The sequence below is a fragment of the Oncorhynchus gorbuscha genome, linkage group LG15, assembly GCF_021184085.1.
Source record: "Oncorhynchus gorbuscha isolate QuinsamMale2020 ecotype Even-year linkage group LG15, OgorEven_v1.0, whole genome shotgun sequence".
NCBI classification, from domain to species: domain Eukaryota; kingdom Metazoa; phylum Chordata; class Actinopteri; order Salmoniformes; family Salmonidae; genus Oncorhynchus; species Oncorhynchus gorbuscha.
Genome location: NC_060187.1, coordinates 69,700,918 through 69,723,193, shown reverse-complemented (window position 1 = coordinate 69,723,193; position 22,276 = coordinate 69,700,918). Strand labels below are relative to the sequence as shown.

General features: G+C 42.3%; 1 protein-coding gene across 1 annotated transcript in view; it reads right to left on the bottom strand.

Moving 5' to 3' along the window:
* LOC123997897 (oxidation resistance protein 1-like) overlaps positions 1–22,276 on the bottom strand; it is a 196,895-nt gene that overhangs the window by 163,284 nt on the left and 11,335 nt on the right. The window contains exon 2 of the mRNA XM_046302581.1: positions 10,026–10,113. Within this exon, the coding sequence (XP_046158537.1) occupies positions 10,026–10,042 (17 nt within the window). The 5' untranslated portion in view covers positions 10,043–10,113. The remainder of the gene's footprint in view (positions 1–10,025; positions 10,114–22,276) is intronic.

The following is a 22,276-nucleotide window of genomic DNA, read 5'->3' as shown; positions in this document are numbered from 1 at the left end:
TTCAGAGGAATTGATCCGGGGTTTTAGCCGACAAAGATACACTGCAAATCAGTGACAAAGGTGAATGTGAGTGTGACATAATGCACTTACCTGAAGAGTTTGCTCTAGTTCATATTAATAATGGGGGAGGTGGGGTCAACACGGTCAAACATCGGGATATTATTTTTGACGATGGTTGGCAAATCATTGTGACAGTATCGCAATATTATTTGTGCACTAGTTGGCTGTACCTGCACCAAGACTCCAGTACTTTTCCTTCATAGCTTGTTCTCCATCTTCTTTTTAAATAGGGAGCCCATAATATCGTATCTTGATGTCCCTGACAATTACCAGCCCTAGTTCATATGGCATATTATTTTACTGCTAGTCTATCCTTATATCCTAGTCTTGTGCACAGTGAGACAGTGAGAAGGACAGACTGCAACCGCACATCATCATAGCCCACCTCAGGTCTCAACCTTTAAGTCTTTACTGAAGACTCATCTCTTCAGTGGGTCATATGATTGAGTGTAGTCTGGCCCAGGAGTGGGAAGGTGAACGGAAAGGCTCTGGAGCAACGAACCGCCCTTGCTGTCTCTGCCTGGCCGGTTCCACTCTTTCCACTGGGATTCTCTGCCTCTAACCCTATTACAGGGGCTGAGTCACTGGCTTACTGGGGCTCTCTCATGCCGTCCCTGCAGGGGGTGCGTCACCTGAGTGGGTTGATTCACTGTTGTGGTCATCCTGTCTGGGTTGGTCCCCCCCCCCCCTTGGGCTGTGCCGTGGCGGAGATCTTTGTGGGCTATACTCAGCCTTGTCTCAGGATGGTAAGTTGGTGGTTGAAGATATCCCTCTAGTGGTGTGGGGGCTGTGCTTTGGCAAAGTGGGTGGGGTTATATCATTCCTGTTTGGCCCTGTCCGGGGGTGTCCTCGGATGGGGCCACAGTGTCTCCTGTCCCCTCCTGTCTCAGCCTCCAGTATTTATGCTGCAGTAGTTTGTGTCGGGGGGCTAGGGTCAGTTTGTTATATCTGGAGTACTTCTCCTGTCCTATTCGGTGTCCTGTGTGAATCTAAGTGTGTGTTCTCTAATTCTCTCCTTCTTTCTTTCTCTCTCTCGGAGGACCTGAGCCCTAGGACCATGCCCCAGGACTACCTGATATGATGACACCTTGCTGTCCCCAGTCCACTTGGCCATGCTGCTGCTCCAGTTTCAACTGACCTGAGCCCTAGGACCATGCCCCAGGACTACCTTACATGATGACTCCTTGCTGTCCCCAGACCACCTGGCCATGCTGCTGCTCCAGTTTCAACTGTTCTGCCTTACTATTATTCGACCATGCTGGTCATTTATGAACATTTGAACATCTTGGCCATGTTCTGTTATAATCTCCACCCGGCACAGCCAGAAGAGGACGGGCCACCCCACATATGCTCTCTCTAATTCTCTCTTTCTTTCTCTCTCTCGGAGGACCTGAGCCCTAGGACCGTGCCCCAGGACTACCTGACATGATGACTCCTTGCTGTCCCCGGTCCACCTGACTGTGCTGCTGCTCCAGTTTCAACTGTTCTGCCTTGTTATTATTCGACCATGCTGGTCATTTATGAACATTTGAACATCTTGGCCATGTTCTGTTATAATCTCTACCCGGCACAGCCAGAAGAGGACTGGCCACCCCACATAGCCTGGTTCCTCTCTAGGTTTCTTCCTAGGTTTTGGCCTTTCTAGGGAGTTTTTCCTAGCCACCGTGCTTCTACACCTGCATTGCTTGCTGTTTGGGGTTTTAGGCTGGGTTTCTGTACAGCACTTTGAGATATCAGCTGATGTACGAAGGGCTATATAAATACATTTGATTTGATTTGATTTGAATTCTAAAATGGAATCTACAGCCCCAGAGATGATGTGTCCCATGACAAACGATACGGTCACGTAACAGGTCCCTTTCCTCTCTCAGAGTCAAACCCTTCTCTCATGACATTCCCTCAGAGTTAGCGGTCCTCAGGCAGTACTAGTGCTGCTCTCACTCCCCATGTTAGCTAACACTACTGTAGTCACTCCTTATGAGCTGCTATGCTGTTGCTGCTGTTGCCAGGCTCAGGCACCACAAGAAGAAGGCTCAAATTACTGAATACAAACACTCCCCAACATAAATCATCTCTGAATGATGAGGCAAACGACATGTACTTTGTTGCCCATATTCCCAAAGTAAGTGAGGACGTCTGGACCAGGCGTCAGACAAATTGGAGAAATCGGAGCCACCGCGGTGGTCTCTTCATCCAGCAGGCCTTGGCAGGAGGTTGAACATCCCCTCTGGTGATCCCAGGGGAACATTCTCCTGTCCCCTACCTCTGCATAAGTAACTCATTAAGCGCAAGGGGTTTGCGTGTGTGTATGTGTGTTTGTGAGTGTGTGAATGTGTATGTGTGTTTGCATTCATGTGTGGGTGGTTGGGGGGAATGTCAATGTTGTATCTGTTATTCTGTTTATTATATACCCTTTTTGATGGATTCCTTAACTAGACGTTTTGATGATGTGACACATCCTAACTAGATGTTTTGATGATGTGACACATCCTAACTAGACGTTTTGATGATGTGACACATCCTAACTAGACGTTTTGATGATGTGACACATCCTAACTAGATGTTTTGATGATGTGACACATCCTAACTAGACGTTTTGATGATGTGTCACATCCTAACTAGACGTTTTGATGATGTGACACATCCTAACTAGACGTTTTGATGATGTGACACATCCTAACTAGATGTTTTGATGATGTGACACATCCTAACTAGACGTTTTGATGATGTGACACATCCTAACTAGACGTTTTGATGATGTGACACATCCTAACTAGATGTTTTGATGATGTGACACATCCTAACTAGATGTTTTGATGATGTGACACATCCTAACTCGACGTTTTGATGATGTGTCACATCCTAACTAGACGTTTTGATGATGTGACACATCCTAACTAGATGTTTTGATGATGTGACACATCCTAACTCGACGTTTTGATGATGTGACACATCCTAACTAGACGTTTTGATGATGTGACACATCCTAACTCGACGTTTTGATGATGTGACACATCCTAACTAGACGTTTTGATGATGTGACACATCCTAACTAGACGTTTTGATGATGTGACACATCCTAATTAGACATTTTGATGATGTGACACCTCCTAACTAGACGTTTTGATGATGTGACACATCCTAACTAGACGTTTTGATGATGGGACACATCCTAACTAGACGTTTTGATGATGTGCCACATCCTAACTAGACGTTTTGATGATGGGACACATCCTAACTAGACGTTTTGATGATGTGACATATCCTAACTAGACGTTTTGATGATGTGACACATCCTAATTAGACGTTTTGATGATGTGTCACATCCGAATTAGACGTTTTGATGATGTGTCACATCCTAACTAGATGTTTTGATGATGTGACATATCCTAACTAGACGTTTTGATGATGTGACACATCCTAACTAGAAGTTTTGATGATGTGACACATCCTAACTAGATGTTTTGATGATGTGACACATCCTAACTAGATGTTTTGATGATGTGACACCTCCTAACTAGATGTTTTGATGATGTGACACATCCTAACTAGATGTTTTGATGATGTGACACATCCTAACTAGATGTTTTGATGATGTGACACCTCCTAACTAGATGTTTTGATGATGTGACACATCCCAGCTAGACGTTTTGATGTGACACAATCTAACTAGATGTTTTGATGATGTGACACCTCCTAACTAGATGTTTTGATGATGTGACACCTCCTAACTATATGTTTTGATGATGTGACACCTCCTAACTATATGTTTTGATGATGTGACACATCCTAACTAGACGTTTTGATGATGGGACACATCCTAACTAGACGTTTTGATGATGTGACACATCCTAACTAGACGTTTTGATGATGTGACACATCCTAACTAGACGTTTTGATGATGTGACACATCCTAACTAGAAGTTTTGACGATGTGACACATCCTAACTAGAAGTTTTGACGATGTGACACATCCTAACTAGAAGTTTTGACGATGTGACACCTCCTAACTAGACGTTTTGATGATGTGACACATCCTAACTAGAAGTTTTGACGATGTGACACATCAAGTAGGCAAATTTTCTTAATTGGCTGACGTATGTAGTCTGTAATGTCCCGGCGATCAACGTTGTCAAGGTCAAATAGAACATGTTAAATCATGTTCATTATCAAAGAAAGGTAATACAGGAATACATTACACTGTGAGTCATTGTTGTGAATGATAGAGACAAAACCAGGTCCATCCATTCAGGAAGATGTTTTCCTCTATGCTGAATATCCATGAAACATCCCACCTGTGAAGTTGTCATTTATTCACACTCAGCGCCAGTCAGTAAGTCAGTCCATATTAAAGCATCAAACATATTTGAACAGGCCCCTAGGCTCAGTTTGTGTCTGGGTCCATCCACAGCTAATGAGTCCCACTCATATTGTTGTAGTAATTTCATTACAGCCCACACTGAAAGCAAGTATAGCTCCAAGCTTGACAGCTTGACTCAGCATCACCAAGACCTCCCAACAAACAGAGAGCAACAGATCATTACCAAGACCTCTCAACAAACAGACAGCAACAGATCTTTACCAAGACCTCTCAACAAACAGACAGCAACAGATCATTACCAAGACCTCTCAACAAACAGACAGCAACAGATAATTACCAAGACCTCTCAACTAACAGACAGCAACAGATCATTACCAAGACCTCTCAACTAACAGACAGCAACAGATCATTACCAAGACCGCCCAACAAACAGACAGCAACAGATCTTTACCAAGACCTCTCAACAAACAGACAGCAGCATATCATTACCAAGACCTCTCAACAAACAGACAGCAGCATATCATTACCAAGACCTCTCAACAAACAGACATCAACAGATCATTACCAAGACCTCCCAACAAACAGAGAGCAACAGATCATTACCAAGACCTCTCAACAAACAGACAGCAATAGATCATTACCAAGACCTCTCAACAAACAGACAGCAACAGATCATTACCAAGACCTCTCAACAAACAGACAGCAACAGATCATTACCAAGACCTCTCAACTAACAGACAGCAACAGATCATTACCAAGACCGCCCAACAAACAGACAGCAACAGATCTTTACCAAGACCTCTCAACAAACAGACAGCAGCATATCATTACCAAGACCTCTCAACAAACAGACAGCAGCATATCATTACCAAGACCTCTCAACAAACAGACATCAACAGATCATTACCAAGACCTCCCAACAAACAGAGAGCAACAGATCATTACCAAGACCTCTCAACAAACAGACAGCAATAGATCATTACCAAGACCTCTCAACAAACAGACAGCAACAGATCATTACCAAGACCTCTCAACAAACAGACAGCAACAGATAATTACCAAGACCTCTCAACTATCAGACAGCAACAGATCATTACCAAGACCTCTCAACTAACAGACAGCAACAGATCATTACCAAGACCTCTCAACAAACAGACAGCAACAGATCTTTACCAAGACCGCCCAACAAACAGACAGCAACAGATCATTACCAAGACCTCACAACAAACAGACAGCAACAGAGCCGTCAACCAACAGGACATACAGGGCAGACAGCCTCCTCCTGCTCCTGCTCCAAGGGTGTGTCCTAAATGGCACCCTATTGTCATGCCTGCTCCCGCTCTCCCTCTCTGGCCCTTGAGAGTGCCAGACTGCCTATCATTACGCACACCTGTCCCCTTCATTACGCGCACCAGTGCCTCATTGGACCCACCTGAACTCTATCATTATTTGATTGCCTCCCCTTTATCTGTCTGTTCCTCACGTTATTCCCTGTGTCAGCACTGATGTCGTTACTTTGTCCCCTGTCCAAACGCTGTTCCTGTCCTGTTTTATAGTCGTAGTTTATTAAATGTTCTCCCTGTACCTGCTTTCTGTCTCCAGCGTTGATCCTTAATATATAGCGCACTACTTTCAACCAATTCTCTGGTCAAAAGTAGTGCACTACATAGGAAATAGGGTGCCATTTGGGATGAAACCCATGACAGTAAACAGCCGTGAGGTAACAATCAGAGGCCACGAATGAACCAAAACTGGAATTAGACAACCTCTTCCAGCCCCAGGAGGGATATAATGAGGATTTGGGGAGATTCGAGGTCATATCGGAGCTGAATTGTGTATTGTTGTGTCAATATAGTCTCAGGACCATTTTGGGCATGGCAGCATGATGGCTGAATAATGAGCTGAGGAGTGAAGGTGGTACCGGGGTTGGGTCCACTCGATTCTCCTCTCCTCATCATCCGTTCGTCTCAGACTATTTTGGCATGTAAACACTGGCAAGCCTCATTAGAGGAGCATATCCGCAGACAGAATACATATAGAAATGACATCAACCTCAGAGAGAATTATAGGGACCTTTCTTTGTTCGCCCCCTTCCAGATTTATAGCTTTAGCTTCGTTAGCGGAGGACTTTCGGGGCAAAGTTTTAATGAGTTGGATACAAAACTGTAATTCAGCTCTCCGCTTCATAAATGTTGCCTTGGAATGAAAGATTCAATTTAACGGTGCTCAAGTTACCTTTTAATGAGAATGCATAAACACAACCGATTAAGCTGTGACTGGATTCTGAGGTTTTGGGCCCATCTAGGCCCATCTATAACAGTAAAACAGTCTATCTAGTATTGGAGGGAAGTTAGAGTTAATGTAATCAAAGACAGACAAGGCTAATGTGTTTTCCCTAGGTAAGGGAAGGTTCTAGATTTATCATCCTCGCCTCTGTTCCAGACTTCATTCCAATAAAATGCAAGGTAGCCTAAAGTACTATGTCAGACATGAGACTGATTAAATTTTAATGACAGACTTTTAATGAAAGTCTGTGTGTATGCAGATGGACACTTCAGTGACTGTGTGTTTGTGTGTGTGTGTGTGTGTCTGTGTGGTGGGGGGGGGGCAAGGATGGAAAACCAATATAAAAAAATCCACAGTTGCATCTCAGGCTTTTAGACAGATAAACAGATTTCCACAGTCGTCTTTCGGGTCGTTCAGCAGTTTAGCAGAAGAAATACACTTTGTCTCATATTCAGCTAAATGGGAATGAGTTTGAGAATCTATGAATTTTCAAGATGGGCTGCTCTAAAATAATCATTATCAGCACATCCATATCATCTGTTCAGTTGATCCAGTCCCCCTAAAGACAGCGAGGTATCTTAGTTTTACCATACGTTACTCAAACCTGCTCCTAATTATATGCATTTCATATGCATGACTAGAATCACGACAACCTTTCTTGCCTCTGTGTGTTGGCACCATGTATTTTATGCTGTCTACAAATCATAATAAACCGTATTGAATCTTAATTTTAGCACAGCGTTTGTCTCAGGGCGGGACAAAGAGGAACAACACCCATTCATACGCCACTCAGCCAAAACACAACAACCACAAGAACAACAGGAACAACACCCATTCATACACCACTCAGCCAAAACACAATCACCACAAGAACAACAGGAACAACACCCATTCATACACCACTCAGCCAAAACACAACCACCACAAGAACAACAGGAATAACACCCATTCATACACCACTCAGCCAAAACACTAAAACCACAAGAACAACAGGAACAACACCCATTCATACACCACTCAGCCAAAACACAACCACCACAAGAACAACAGGAACAACACCCATTCATACACCACTCAGCCAAAACACAACCACCACAAGAACAACAGGAACAACACCCATTCATACACCACTCAGCCAAAACACAACCACCACAAGAACAACAGGAACAACACCCATTCATACGCCACTCAGCCAAAACACTAAAACCACAAGAACAACAGAAACAACACCCATTCATACGCCACTCAGCCAAATCACAACAACCACAAGAACAACAGAAACAACACCCATTCATACGCCACTCAGCCAAAACACAACAACCACAAGAACAACAGGAACAACACCCATTCATACGCCACTCAGCCAAAACACAACAACCACAAGAACAACAGAAACAACACCCATTCATACGCCACTCAGCCAAAACACAACCACCACAAGAACAACAGGAACAACACCCATTCATACGCCACTCAGCCAAAACACAACAACCACAAGAACAACAGGAACAACACCCATTCATACACCACTCAGCCAAAACACAACAACCACAAGAACAACAGAAACAACACCCATTCATACGCCACTCAGCCAAATCACAACAACCACAAGAACAACAGAAACAACACCCATTCATACACCACTCAGCCAAATCACTACAACCACAAGAACAACAGAAACAACACCCATTCATACACCACTCAGCCAAATCACTACAACCACAAGAACAACAGAAACAACAACAAGCAAACAAACAAACAATACCATTCAAACATTTTAACTTTTGTTGGTGCTTAAAAATCTTGACTTGATTTGCATTCATTAGACAACGTATTGTCACAGATACAGTAAGGTTCCACCCGAGGCTGACTCATACTCACACACATTCTGCTTTACGTAACAACAGGAAGCGAAGAAGGACATTTTCATACATTATGTCATTCAGCAAAAAGCTACTTGATGACCCACATTGGCTTCCAGCGGCAGGGCTGTTTGTTCTACATGTTGGACATTAATGAAGTGGGCTTGTCAGTAAGCAAGGGAATGTGTTAGGTCTTGATGGGACCATTTTCTCCATCATCTGGTATAAATATGAAGAGTATGCCCAGGCTTGATTGTAAAGAGGGGGAGAGAGAGTGCCACTTCTGACAGGTGTGTGCTGTGCTATTAGCATGATATGACACGGGGTTCTGAGGGGCAGTGGGGAAGAGGACGATTCAATCCAAGAGAACTCATCATCAAGGGATTCATCCACCTTGTGAATCATCTCAACTTCACTTGATTATATTATATTACTTTATATTTTGTTCACATACTGTATTACCATCAGAGGTCGCAATGACATGTGAGACGATTATAAAAACATCAAAAAATCGTGTAATTCCTCTAATCTTCTATAAAGATAATTAAGGTCATTTTCAGGATGGTACCTCTCACATGTTGTGAGGAAAATGGGTATCATTTCGCCCCACCAGATCAAAACGGGCGGGAGCTTAACATTTAACTGTAAATTTAACTTAATAAGGTACTTATCTTAAAAGCCCTCTATTAGCAGGTAATGTTCTAGAAGCTTTCAACACAGTACAAATAGTTTTCTCACCATGCATTTGACATGATGTGGGGATAATTTAGACAAAGCTCTTAGAAACCGTTTGAGGCAGAGAACTCCCATTGGTTTTCTTTGAACACTGATGTTAGACAAGGTGCCTTTGACCATTATTTATTTAATATATTTCTGTGAACTAGCTGTAACTTCCTGTTAGAACATGCACTGTTATGTGATTAGTCAAGCTAGGCAGTTTGTTTGATTTTATTCTGGGATGAGAGTGTTTGTATACTTCTGAAAATATGAGGGAGGAGTTCTAGTGTTGAATATTCATTATTTTTCAGGATGTAATCCACAGGCAATTAATTCTATATTTTGCAATACTAATGCCTGGCTTCATTTCATTACAGATGATGTCTGATTGTGTTTTTGTGTGCGTGTGTGTGTGTGTCTTCATGTCTTATGGAAACAATAACATTATATTTCAAGAAGAATAACTAAAATAGAAACAAATAGAACTAAATTAGGCACCTTTTAAATAGAACTAAATTAGGCACCTTTTAAACTGACATTATTTGTGATTAAACAGAGGCAAAATAACATTTGTGTTGACCTTAACTCAAAAGTCACCTCTCTCTCTATAGTCAAATTCAGCTCCAAAACATGAGCAAAAATACAAAAACAGCTGACATGAAATGTCTGTTTGTATAAAAAAAAGCCATTTTAAAACGCCCTGGGATTTGTGACAGCCCCCCCCCCCCCACTCCCCACAATAGCACAAAAATAGATGCAATCTGTGACGCCATTCTGACCTTTTGGTGCTGAACATCTTGGCGATGTCTTGTTGTTGCTGTTCAGAGGGTTGTTCTAGGTGAGGGGGCGAGCCTTCAGACTGTAGACCTGAGAGGAGGGAGGAGGGGAAAGAGATATACAGAGAGAGAGAGGACACAAACACAGTGAGATTTTCAGCATGCCAGTGTCACCCAGGAGCTGTTACGGTAGCATGGCTGAACACTCCCCCCAAACAACCCCAATTACCTGCCCTCAAACTGATAGGGGAAGACTGACTAGGCAGCTAGAGGAGGCGCACAGTGCACAAAACACGGTTATAGTTTATAAAACAACATTGTTATACAGGACATGCAGTATACCATGCCAGCTGGTTCAGTCCAACTTCAACAGGTGACTCTGCATTTACTATGCCTCGTCTGAACGGGTAAATGAATGAGGAATACCAAGTGATGCACACAGATACAGTATCCATACATATTCTGCTGCTCCTGTGTGTTCCTCCCCTCCAGTATAATGTCTGGGACTTTAGCCTCCTGCCCTGTCATGCTCTGTAAAGGTTACCACAGTGGAGGAAACGATTCAATAATTAATGCAGACAGATCCATGTGGGGCTCACTTCTCAACCTCTCCTCTGTAATAAGAAGAGTGGGGGAGGAGGAGAGTAGAAGGAAGGGGACTGAGGCTGCCTGACTGAATGACTGACTGGGCCATTCAGCTCAGTTTAGCTCTAGGGTAGCGGGCTGATTTGGAATTCAGCCCAAGTGAAACTGCCACTCTTCAGCACCAAAGGATGATGTGAAACCTGTGTGGTTAGAGTATGTTTACATTTATAGTCGGATGCAGAAAGAATGAACCGCTCACACACACGCACAATCATTCATACTCTACTCAATAATGTACTGTAACATGTGCATTATGAATAAGAGCTCATGTAAATCGTTAAGAACCAATAGGGGGCCCCAGGACTGGGTTTGGGAAACCCTGGTCTACAATACTATTACATAGGAGGCTTGATATAAATTCAGCTCTGAGGATGTAGGATTATTCAGCTAAAAGCCCCAGGCATTATCTCTGACAACAGAGAGACCAAACAACTAGGTTAAAGGTCACATCTATCAGGCATCAGATGGATATTATCGGCTCTTATTAGGTTACGACATGGTCACCGCATGTTGATGATGATCATGAGGACTTTATTGTATTTGTTAGATGATTGTTGCGTAATACAGCATTCAACACTGGATCAGGAAGACCTGTTTGGTGGAAACACAAAAATCTCTTCATAGGGAAATTCTAATTGGATTTTATTTATGAAAATAAACCTTACAAAGATCATGTTAAATATTGGACCCAATATATAGACAATTGCTTTATGATCTTGTCACGTTCTGACCTTAGTTCCTTTTTTATGTCTCTATTTTAGTTTGGTCAGGGCGTGAGTTGGGGTGGGCATTCTATGTTTTGTGTTCTATGTTGTCTATCTCTATGTGTTTGGCCTGGTATGGTTCCCAATCAGAGGCAGCTGGCAATCGTTGTCTCTGATTAAGAACCATACCTAGGTAGCCTATTTTCCCATTTTGTGTTGTGGGTGATTGTTTTCTGTTTTGTGTGAGTACCTGATAGAACTGTTGCGTTTTGTTCGACTTTTGTTTTTGTTTCAGTGTTCCGGTTAAAATAAACAACATGGACACTTACCACGCTGCGCATTAGCCCGATATTTCGAATCGTTAAAGATCTGGACAGGCTACGAAATTAAATTAAACACATTTCTTCCTTTTCCTTCACTATGGAAAAGAACATTAACTCTATACATTTCTTAGATGTGTTTGTTACAAAGAAGGGACAATCTCTAAGTAGTACAGTTTACAGAAAACCTACAGATAAACTACTATACTGACAGCTGATAGTCATCACCATCTCCCCCTAAAATGAGGTTTACCAGTAAGCCAACTTCATAGCCAGAGTCGCATCTGTGACACAGAGGAAGAAAGAATATGACAGACAATCAAATTCTCTCCTTGAGCGTTTCCACTTCAGAGGAAACCCCGATACATGGCTTGATAAAGCTCTAAAACAAGTTAAAAGCTTGTTACTTAATAAAGATTTGTGTCAAAAACAGAAGGAACCTTTCTCTGTAAACTACACTGAACAAAAATATAAACGCAACATGTAAAGTGTTGGTCCCATGTTTCATGAGCTGAAATAAAAGATCCCAGAAATGTTTCATACAGACAAAAAGCTTATTTCTCTCAAATTTTGTGCACACATTTGTATTTTTTATTTTATTTTACCTTTATTTAACCAGGCAAGTCAGTTAAGAACATATTCTTATTTTCAATGACGGCCTGGGAACAGTGGGTTAACTGCCTGTTCAGGGGCAGAATGACAGATTTGTACCTTGTCAGCTCGGGGGTTTGAACTCGCAACCTTCCGGTTACTAGTCCAACACTCTAACCACTAGGCTACGCTGTATACATCCCTGTTAGTGAGCATTTCTCCTTTGCCAACATAATCTGCCACACCTGACAGGTATCAAGAAACTGATTAAACGGCATGATCATAGGTGCACCTTGTGCTGGGGACAATAAAAGGCCACTCTAAAATATGCAGTTTTGACACACAACAAAATGCCACAGATGTGGCACTCTCCCATAGTTTTGAGGGAGAGTGCTATTGGCATGCTGACTGCACGAATGTCCACCAGAGCTGTTGCCAGAGAATTTAATGTCAATTTCTCTACCATAAGCCGCCTCCAAAGTCATTTCAGAAAATGTGTCATTACGTCCAACCGACCTCACAACCGCAGACCATGTGTATGGCATCATGAACAGAGTGCCTCATGGTGGTAGTCGGATTATGGTATTGTCAGGCATAAACTACGGACAGTGAACACAATTGCATTTTGTCGATGGCAATTTCAATGCACAGAAATACCGTGATGAGATCCTGAGGCCCATTGTGACACCCATTTATTTTAACCTCTACAGGATGGGTCCTCCCCCCCACGGGAAGGTTAAGCTAACGAGATTGTAAGTAACATGGATATATCCCAGGACATAGACATAGACTGATATGGGCAGAAAGCTTAAATTGTTGTTAATCTAACGGCACTGTCCAATTTACAGTAGCTATTACAGTGAAAAAATACAATGCTATTGTTTGAGGAGAGTGCACAATTATGAACTTGAAAATGTATTAATAAACCAATCATGCACATCTGGGCAGTCTTGATACAACATTTTGAACAGATATGCAATGAATCATTGGATCAGTATAAAATTTGCACATACACTGCTGCCATCTAATGCACAAAATCTAAATTGCGCCTGGGTCGGAATAATAAATGATGGCTTTTCTTTTGCATTACAAATATGATAGTACAAAAAGGAAAAAACGCATGTTTTTTCCTTTGTATTAACTTTTACCAGATCTAATGTGTTATATTCTCCTACATTCATTTCACATTTCCACAAACTTCAAAGTGACTCCTTTCAAAAATGATCATTAATATGCATATTCTTTCCTCAGGTCCTCAGCTACAGGCAGTTAGATTTGGGTATGCCATTTTAGACGAACATTGATAGATTAGGGTCTAATGACTGTATTTAAAATGATTGATTTCCTCATATGAACTGTAACTCAGTAAAATCTTTGAAATTGTTGCATGTTGCGTTTATATTTTTGTTCAGTATATACTTTCAATAATAGCCATAATCGCATCAAGTCTGCTGTCAATAAACACTGGCATATACAGTGCATTTGGAAAGTATTCAGTCCCCTTGACTTTTTCCACACTTTATTACATTTCATATGTCATGACGCTGGCCTGGGGTAGGTTTATGACAGTCATAAATACCTCTCCCCCTTGTTTCCCTCTCTCTACCCTACTGATGTGACTATTGAAAATCCCTTGGTTAACATATCAATTCTGGGAACATCAGAAGGTGGGGGGAAATTAACCATATTTTGATAATCCAACCAATTGAACATATGCGGTGGTACTTTATGAATATGATGTCAGTTCGGTTGTCATCGGAGACATTCTCATCAATGATAGGATGACATAAACGGTACAGTGGAAAGTCTACACATTATAGTTATCAGATTCACATGGAATTGTTGTGCAATTGAAATGTTTGAATATTAAATTATTTGTGAGGGGATGAAATGTGATTTTAGCTTCTAAAATGTAAGAATTGAGTTTTCATGAGTGTATTAGGCCCGACTCAGTGGTCCGCCCACGTGAAGAGGCATTGGTTATAAACTATGAAACACACCCTCCTCTCCCTTCCTATATAAAGCCTTGACGACAATATAACTTCCTGTTCCGGGGACATTAAGGCGACGGCCTTGACGTTAGAAGGGCAGGTGACACCTACAGAGCAAAGCCAATCTCAGCTACCTAATGAAATTAGAATTGAATTCCCACGTGAAGAGGACGATCGACACGTTGAATATAATGAATTTCGACAATACCAGCCAGAATATAGCAAGAACATATAAGCATGGCAATGGGGTATGAACTTTAAACTCTGATTCACTCCAGCCGCCAAGCGTGGACTGGGAATGTCTCGCCAAGCGTGGACTGGGAAAGGACAGACAGACATTGAATTCCCACGTGAAGAGGACAATCGACACGTTGAACATAATGAATTTCGACAATACCAGCCAGAATATAGCATGAGCATATAAGCATGGCACTCTACCACACAACAATGTTACTAAAATGGGTACAGTTTACCACCAGAGACACTCTTCAAAGGATGGAAGAACTCTTGGGCAACTCGGCCTTCCATCTACCACCAACCTATTGAAGCGCAGCTCAGAGTAAATATGTATTGCATTTTCCTTTTCCAAATGGGCGGTAATTTAGAATGCATAAGATCCTGTATTTACGATAGAGACATCGCTTCTCCCTTTGTTCTTCAGTCTTCCCGCTCATTCACTCAAACCCAATCTCCCTTTGCTTTGTGTAACCAGCTGTCACATTTGTTCTGTCGGCTAGGGACGTTTTCCTTTATGACATCATTTGTAATCAAGGTATGATTCATTCTGTGTATATGTAATTCTGTGTGATTAATTAGGTATTTAGTAAATAAATAATTAAACCCAATTTTTGTATTGCTGATTCAACTTGGTAGCCAGGGTTCGTGCAGATAAAATAATTTACAACTTTCAGATGAGACTGAAATAAGATGACGATTGATATTGACTGCTATTGGTGTAAAATATTACTAGGTCTTTAAGACTTTATTCGGAAGATAACTGCTCTATAAATATTATTTTGTGGTGCCCGCGACCTTCTAGTTAATTACAGTTACATGATTAGCTCAATCAGGTAATATTAATTACAGAGAAAGGATTTTATAGAATAGCATGTCATATCACTTAATCCGGCATAGCCAAAGACATGACAGCCATATTCTAAAAATAAAAACATGAAATATCACATTCACATAAGTATTCAGACCCTTTACTCAGTACTTTGTTGAAACACCTTTTGCAGCGATAACAGCCTCAAGTTTTCTTGGGTGTGACTCTACAAGCTTGGCACACCTGTATTGTGGAGTTTCGAAGTGTCTTGGTGGTTCCAACCAGCTCTAGGAAGTATCATGGTGGTTCCAACCTTCTTCCAATTTAGAATGATGGAGGCCACTGTGTTCTTGGGGACCTTCAATGATGCAGACATTTTTTGGTGCCATTCCCCAGATTTGTGCCTCGACACAATCCTGTCTCAGAGCTCTACGGACAATTCCTTTGACCTCACGGCTTGGTTTTTGCTCTGACATGCATTGTCAACTATAGGACTTTATATAGACAGGTGTGTGCCTTTCCAAATCATGTCCAATCAATTAAATTCGACCACAGATGGACTCAAATCAATATGTAGAATCATCTCAGGGATAAAATAATAAATGTCAATATACAGTGTTGTAGAAATGTGTAAATAGTTCAAGTACAAAAGGGAAAATAGTGAAATATGAGTTGTATTTACAATGGTGTTTGTTCTTCACTGGTTGCTCTTTTCTTGTGTCAACAGGTCACACATCTTGCTGCTGTGATTGTACACTGTGGTATTTCACCTAATAGATATGGGAGTTTAATGTAATTGTTTTTGAATACTTTGTTGGTCTGTGTAATCTGAGGGAAATGTGTGTCTCTAATATGGTCCTACATTTGGCAGGAGGTTAAGAAGTTTTCACCTGTCACGTCCTGACCTGAGTTCCTTTTCTATGTCTCTGTTTTAGTTTGGTCAGGGCGTGAGTTGGGCATTCTATGTTTTTCTTCTATGTTTTGTATTTCTGCTTTTGGCCTGGTATGGTTCCCAATCAGAGGCAGCTGTCAGTCGTTGTCTCTGATTGAGAACCATACTTAGGTAGCCTGTGTTCCCACTATGATTTGTGGGTAGTTGTTTTCTGTTTAGTGTATGTCACCTGACAGAACTGTTTCGTTTCTTCCATTTGCTTTGTTATTTTGTTTTGTGTGTTCAGTCGAATAAATTAACATGGACACTTACCACGCTGCATATTGGTCCGATCCTTCCTACTCCTCCTCAGACGACAAAGAGATTCGTTACACCACCTCATTTTGTGGGCAGTTTGCATATAGCCTGTCTTCTCGAGAGCCAGATGTTGTATGCCTACAGCAAGGCTATGCTCTGTACATAGTCAAAGATTTCCTTAGTTTTGGGTCAGACACAGTGGTCAGGTATTCTGCTATATACTCGCTGTTTAGGGCCAAATAGCACTCTAGCTGCCTCAGTTTATTTGTTAATTCAAGTAATTATCTTTTTGTTTTCTCATGATTTCGTTGTGTTGCTGTCCTGGGGCTCTGTGGGGTCTGTTTGTGTTTGTGAACAGAGCCCCAGGACCAGCTTGCTTTAGGGGACTCTTCTCCAGGTTCATCTCTCTGTAGATGATGACTTTGTTATGGAAGATTTGGGAATCGCCTCCTTCTAGGTGGTTGTAGAATGTAACGGCCCTTTTCTGGATTTTGATAATTAGCAGGTATCGGCCGAATTTTGCTCTGCATGCATTAATTGGTGTTTTACATTGTACACAGTTTCAATTTGGTGTTTTTTGTGAATTCTTGGTTGTTGAGCAGAACCCAGACCTCACAACTATAAAGGGCAATGGGTTCTATAATTGATTCAAGTATTTTTAGCCAGATCCTAATTGGTATGTCAAATATTATGTTCCTTTTGATGGCATAGAAGGCCCTTCTTGTCTTGTCTTTCAGATCGTTCGTAGCTTTGTGGAAGTTGCCTGTGGCGCTGATGTTTAGGCCAAAGTATGTATGTAATTTGTATTTGTGGTCCTGGCAACTGGACCTTTTTTGGAACACTATTATTTTGGTCTTACTGAGATTTACTGTCAGGGCCCAAGTCTGACAGAATCTGTGCAGAAGATCTAAGTGCTTCTGTGAGCCCTTTGTTGGGGACAGAAGCTCTCTCTCTTTCTCTCTGTCTCTCTCCTTCTTTCGTTTACATTTCTCTCCCCCTCTAATTCATATCTAATACCCTGGCTCTGGCACACACAAGTGGGCACGCACTCACACACTAATAGAGGTCACATTAGCTTGGCAGGAAACACAAGGTGATTATGGAAATTCAGTCAATTACTGCAGACAGAGTAAACACCCTTTCCATCATTTTTGACTCCTATATTTATGTTTTCTTAATAGTTGTACAGTAGATGTATGAAGGCCGTTATTTTCCAAGGGCATCTTATTTCCCTCTCCTGAGTGTGTGTGTGTGTGTGTGTGTGTGTGTGTGTGTGTGTGTGTGTGTGTGTGTGTGTGTGTGTGTGTGTGTGTGTGTGTGTGTGTGTGTGTGTGTGTGTGTGTGTGTGTGTGTGTGTGTCAACAACTGGATGTCAGAATAACTCAGTCAGCAAAAACGCCTCAGACTTGAGCCAGGAGACAACCAACCAACAACTGTCTATCCAGGCAATGGGATATAAAACATATTACAATATATATACAACATTAAATCATATAGTTATAACACTAGAGAGAGAAGCAGACCAAAATATCAATTGTAGTGGCCTTAAGAGTTTGTCAATGTACAGTTGAAGTCGGAAGTTTACATACACTTAGGTTGGTGTCATTAAAACTCATTTTTCAATCACTCCACAAATTTCTTGTTAACAAACTATAGTTTTGTGCATGACACAAGTCATTTTTCCAACTATTGTTTACAGACAGATTATTTTACTTATAATTCACTGTATCACAATTCCAGAGGGTCAGAAGTTTAAATACACTAAGTTGACTGTGCCTTTAAAAAGCTTGGAAAAATCCAGAAAATGATGTCATGGCTTTAGGAGCATCTGATAGGCTAATTGACATAATTTGAGCCAATTGGAGGTGTACCTGTGGATGTATTTCAAGGCCTACCTTCAAACTCAGTGCCTGCAAATCAGCCAAGACCTCAGAAAAATAATGTCCAAACTCCTGAAGGTACCACGGTCTTCTGTACAATAGTACGCAAGTATAAACACCATTCTCCTCTCAGCAGCCTCCACTGGCCTAGATAAATAGGCTAAAAGCCAGTGATGTTTGACAATTATAATGTAGGATAATTAACATGAACTTTTGAAGGCTTGATTCTCTTGACATACTCGAGGCACGGTTCGTTCTGATCAAATGGTCACAAGAGCAGAGAGAAAGGCCAGTGACTGTAGCACACTGCACACATCAGCCACCTTGCAAGGCAATCAGCATTTTGAAACTATTTAACCATAAACCTAACTGTTTAAAACCTGGTTTTATTTCATTTTAAATCAGACCATATGTTGAGGGAATTATTTTATAAACACTTCCTTGTATCATTGAAACCAGAATTTTCTATTGTTCTTTTGGTTTTCAAATCAACTTTCATTGTCCAGCAGGCATATTAGCAACCCATGTTAGTTAGCCATATTAGCAACCCATGCTAGTTAGTCATATTAGCAACCCATGCTAGTTAGTCATATTAGCAACCCATGCTAGTTAGTCATATTAGCAACCCATGCTAGTTAGTCATATTAGCAACCCATGCTAGTTGTTGCGTCTTTAGATCTCCCCTCTTACTACATTTCTGACAGATATTTTAATCTATGTCACATGAAACCGCTCGCATGTGCGGTGCACTTTTTTAGAACAGTGTGTTCCCGCTAATTGCATTTTGGAACATTCGCGCATAGCCTACTGCCGTGTGCGCATGTGCTGTGCTTCTAATGTGAACAAATAATAGTTTATTAATATTCTGAGCTAAACGTTCTGATCTGTTGCCTTAGCGTCATTGCTTTCTTTTAAAAAAATGTATGTACAGTATCTGTAGGAATTTTGGATCTATCGTTCCAGAACTGTCCCAGAGTTTGTTTGAACTGCCCCAGAGTCACGTGGACAATGGGACACCCGTCATTTCAAGCCCTGACTACATACCCAGAGAGAAAGCACATTGTTGGATCCCTCTCGCTGAACCTGTTGGATGGTTATTTCTCAGTTTCTCTCCCTTGCTGCGTTGGCTCTAGTTATGATTGGTAGGACTGGGGGCAGTCAGGATACAACGAACAAGGAAAACAATAATGAGGGAGAAGTAGCTAGCTAGTGCTAGTTAATTAGTTTGTTGTTCTCACATCACTTGTCATGACTGCCTGCTGCAGAATTCCCTCAACACCCAATGACTGTGCTCAACTGCTATGCTTTATTTTGGCCAGGTCGCAGTTGCAAATGAGAACTTGTTCTCAACTAGCCTACCTGGTTAAATAAAGGTGAAATAAAAATAAAAAACACACACCCCTCCCTCCTTCCCTCCACTCACTGACTCACTGACTGACTGACTGACTGACTCACTGACTGACTCACTGACTCACTGACTGTCTCACTCACTCACTTAACAATAGCCTGCCTCACTGCCTGATAGTCAGCAGTAGTAGGTCACAGTGAAATGAATTCATATATTTTTAAAGAGAAATGCCATGACGTCTGTGGTGCAATTTATAAATAGCCCAAAATCGCAACCCGCAACCAATACAGTCTCACCCACGACATTGTTATCAAAGTAGCCCAATTTGACGGGAAAACCGCGGACATGGCAACCCTGGCACGGTTTTGCTTCACTCTGTTACAGTGTGGTAGCCAGGGGTTCAAAACAGTGGAGAAGTTGAGCCTCGCACTTCAACACTCTTAAGAGTCTACCTTTAACCTAATAAAAACTGTTCTGTAGGAATGAGGTTTGTGCATCCTTTTATATTATCACAGCATATTGGCTGGCTTTGATTGGCCTGCCAATATTGTTATTCTCAGACCATGTTATATAAAAAAAACTTGAGCTTTGATTACAAAATAAATCAGTTGCTGTATGACTTGTGAGGCACAGCTGAGCATAAATTGAAATAATTTGCTTTATTATTTTACTGGACTGGTAGTAAGTCTCAGCGGAGGGAGGGAGAGAGCAGCAGTAGAGATCTGTATATAATGATGAGATGCTCAAGTCTCTGCCCTAACAACGGGAGTCGTTGCTTAAGCTTAGGTACAAAATAAGCCCATTATTTTGGACAGATTTTGGGAAGCGTGAAACCCCTGGCTTCGCCTCGTCCTCTCTGGCAGCAGTCCCTGCTCTCTCCTTTCCTCCGGTGAGACTGACCAGAGAGAGGGGACACCGTCCTCCACCTGATGGCTAAACTCTCTCCTTTCCTCCGGTGAGACTGGCCAGAGAGAGGGGACACCGTCCTCCACCTGATGGCTAAACTCTCTCCTTTCCTCCGGTGAGACTGGCCAGAGAGAGGGGACACCGTCCTCCACCTGATGGCTAAACTCTCTCCTTTCCTCCGGTGAGACTGGCCAGAGAGAGGGGACACCGTCCTCCACCTGATGGCTAAACTCTCTCCTTTCCTCCGGTGAGACTGGCCAGAGAGAGGGGACACCGTCCTCCACCTGATGGCTAAACTCTCTCCTTTCCTCCGGTGAGACTGGCCAGAGAGAGGGGACACCGTCCTCCACCTGATGGCTAAACTCTCTCCTTTCCTCCGGTGAGACTGACCAGAGAGAGGGGACACCGTCCTCCACCTGATGGCTAAACTCTCTCCTTTCCTCCGGTGAGACTGGCCAGAGAGAGGGGACACCGTCCTCCACCTGATGGCTAAACTCTCTCCTTTCCTCCGGTGAGACTGACCAGAGAGAGGGGACACCGTCCTCCACCTGATGGCTAAACTCTCTCCTTCCTCCTCCGGTGAGACTGGCCAGAGAGAGGGGACACCGTCCTCCACCTGATGGCTAAACTCTCTCCTTTCCTCCGGTGAGACTGGCCAGAGAGAGGGGACACCGTCCTCCACCTGATGGCTAAACTCTCTCCTTTCCTCCGGTGAGACTGACCAGAGAGAGGGGACACCGTCCTCCACCTGATGGCTAAACTTGAGTCGCACCGCATCATTTCTGCCTTATGCACAAATTAATTTAGTTCCTATGATCAGAAAAAGTTCAATATTCCTCAATATTAAAATAGACATGATGCTAATAAAGCTGCTAATAATAAAAATGCAGGGCTATCGATACACTTGGCTACTCATTCATTGCAGAAGCGGTGAGAGTGGAAGTAGGGAGAAGAGCGTTTTATGTATTTAAAAGTGTTGAATAAAAACAAACATTATGTTCCTCTTCTTTGACAGTCTCTCTGTCCCTTCAGACAAATGAAATGGTTCAAAATGGGAACACTGCCTACCCAGCATGCACAGGGCTTCTGAATTAAGTGCACTTCCGACAACCGCGCAAGACAAATAAATACAAATGAATAAGAGCTTTATCCTTCGCTTTTCTACAATGTTTGGTGATCAACTAGGAATGCCTTGGTTACCACTGATCTAGGGTTTGTGTTACAGCCAGCCACTATGTCTTTGTCCCAAATGGCAACCTATTCGCTACATGGTGCACTACTTTGGACCAGAGCCCTATATAGGGAATATGGTGCCATTTGGGATGTATCCTATGACTGTTTTTTTAACCCTTTTTCCTCCCCAATTTAATGGTATTCAATTGGTAGTTACAGTCTTGTTTCATCCCTGCAACTCCCATACGGACTTGGGAGAGGCGTGCATCCTCCGAAACACAACCCAGCCAAGCCACACTGCTTCTTGACACAATGCCTGCTTAACCTGCCAGCTTAACCTGGAAGCCAGCCACACCAGTCAGAAGAAACACCGTCCACCTGGCAACCATGTCAGCTAGAGCACGATGGGACAAGAACATCCCTCCCCACCAAACTATCCACTAACCCGGACGACGCTGGGCC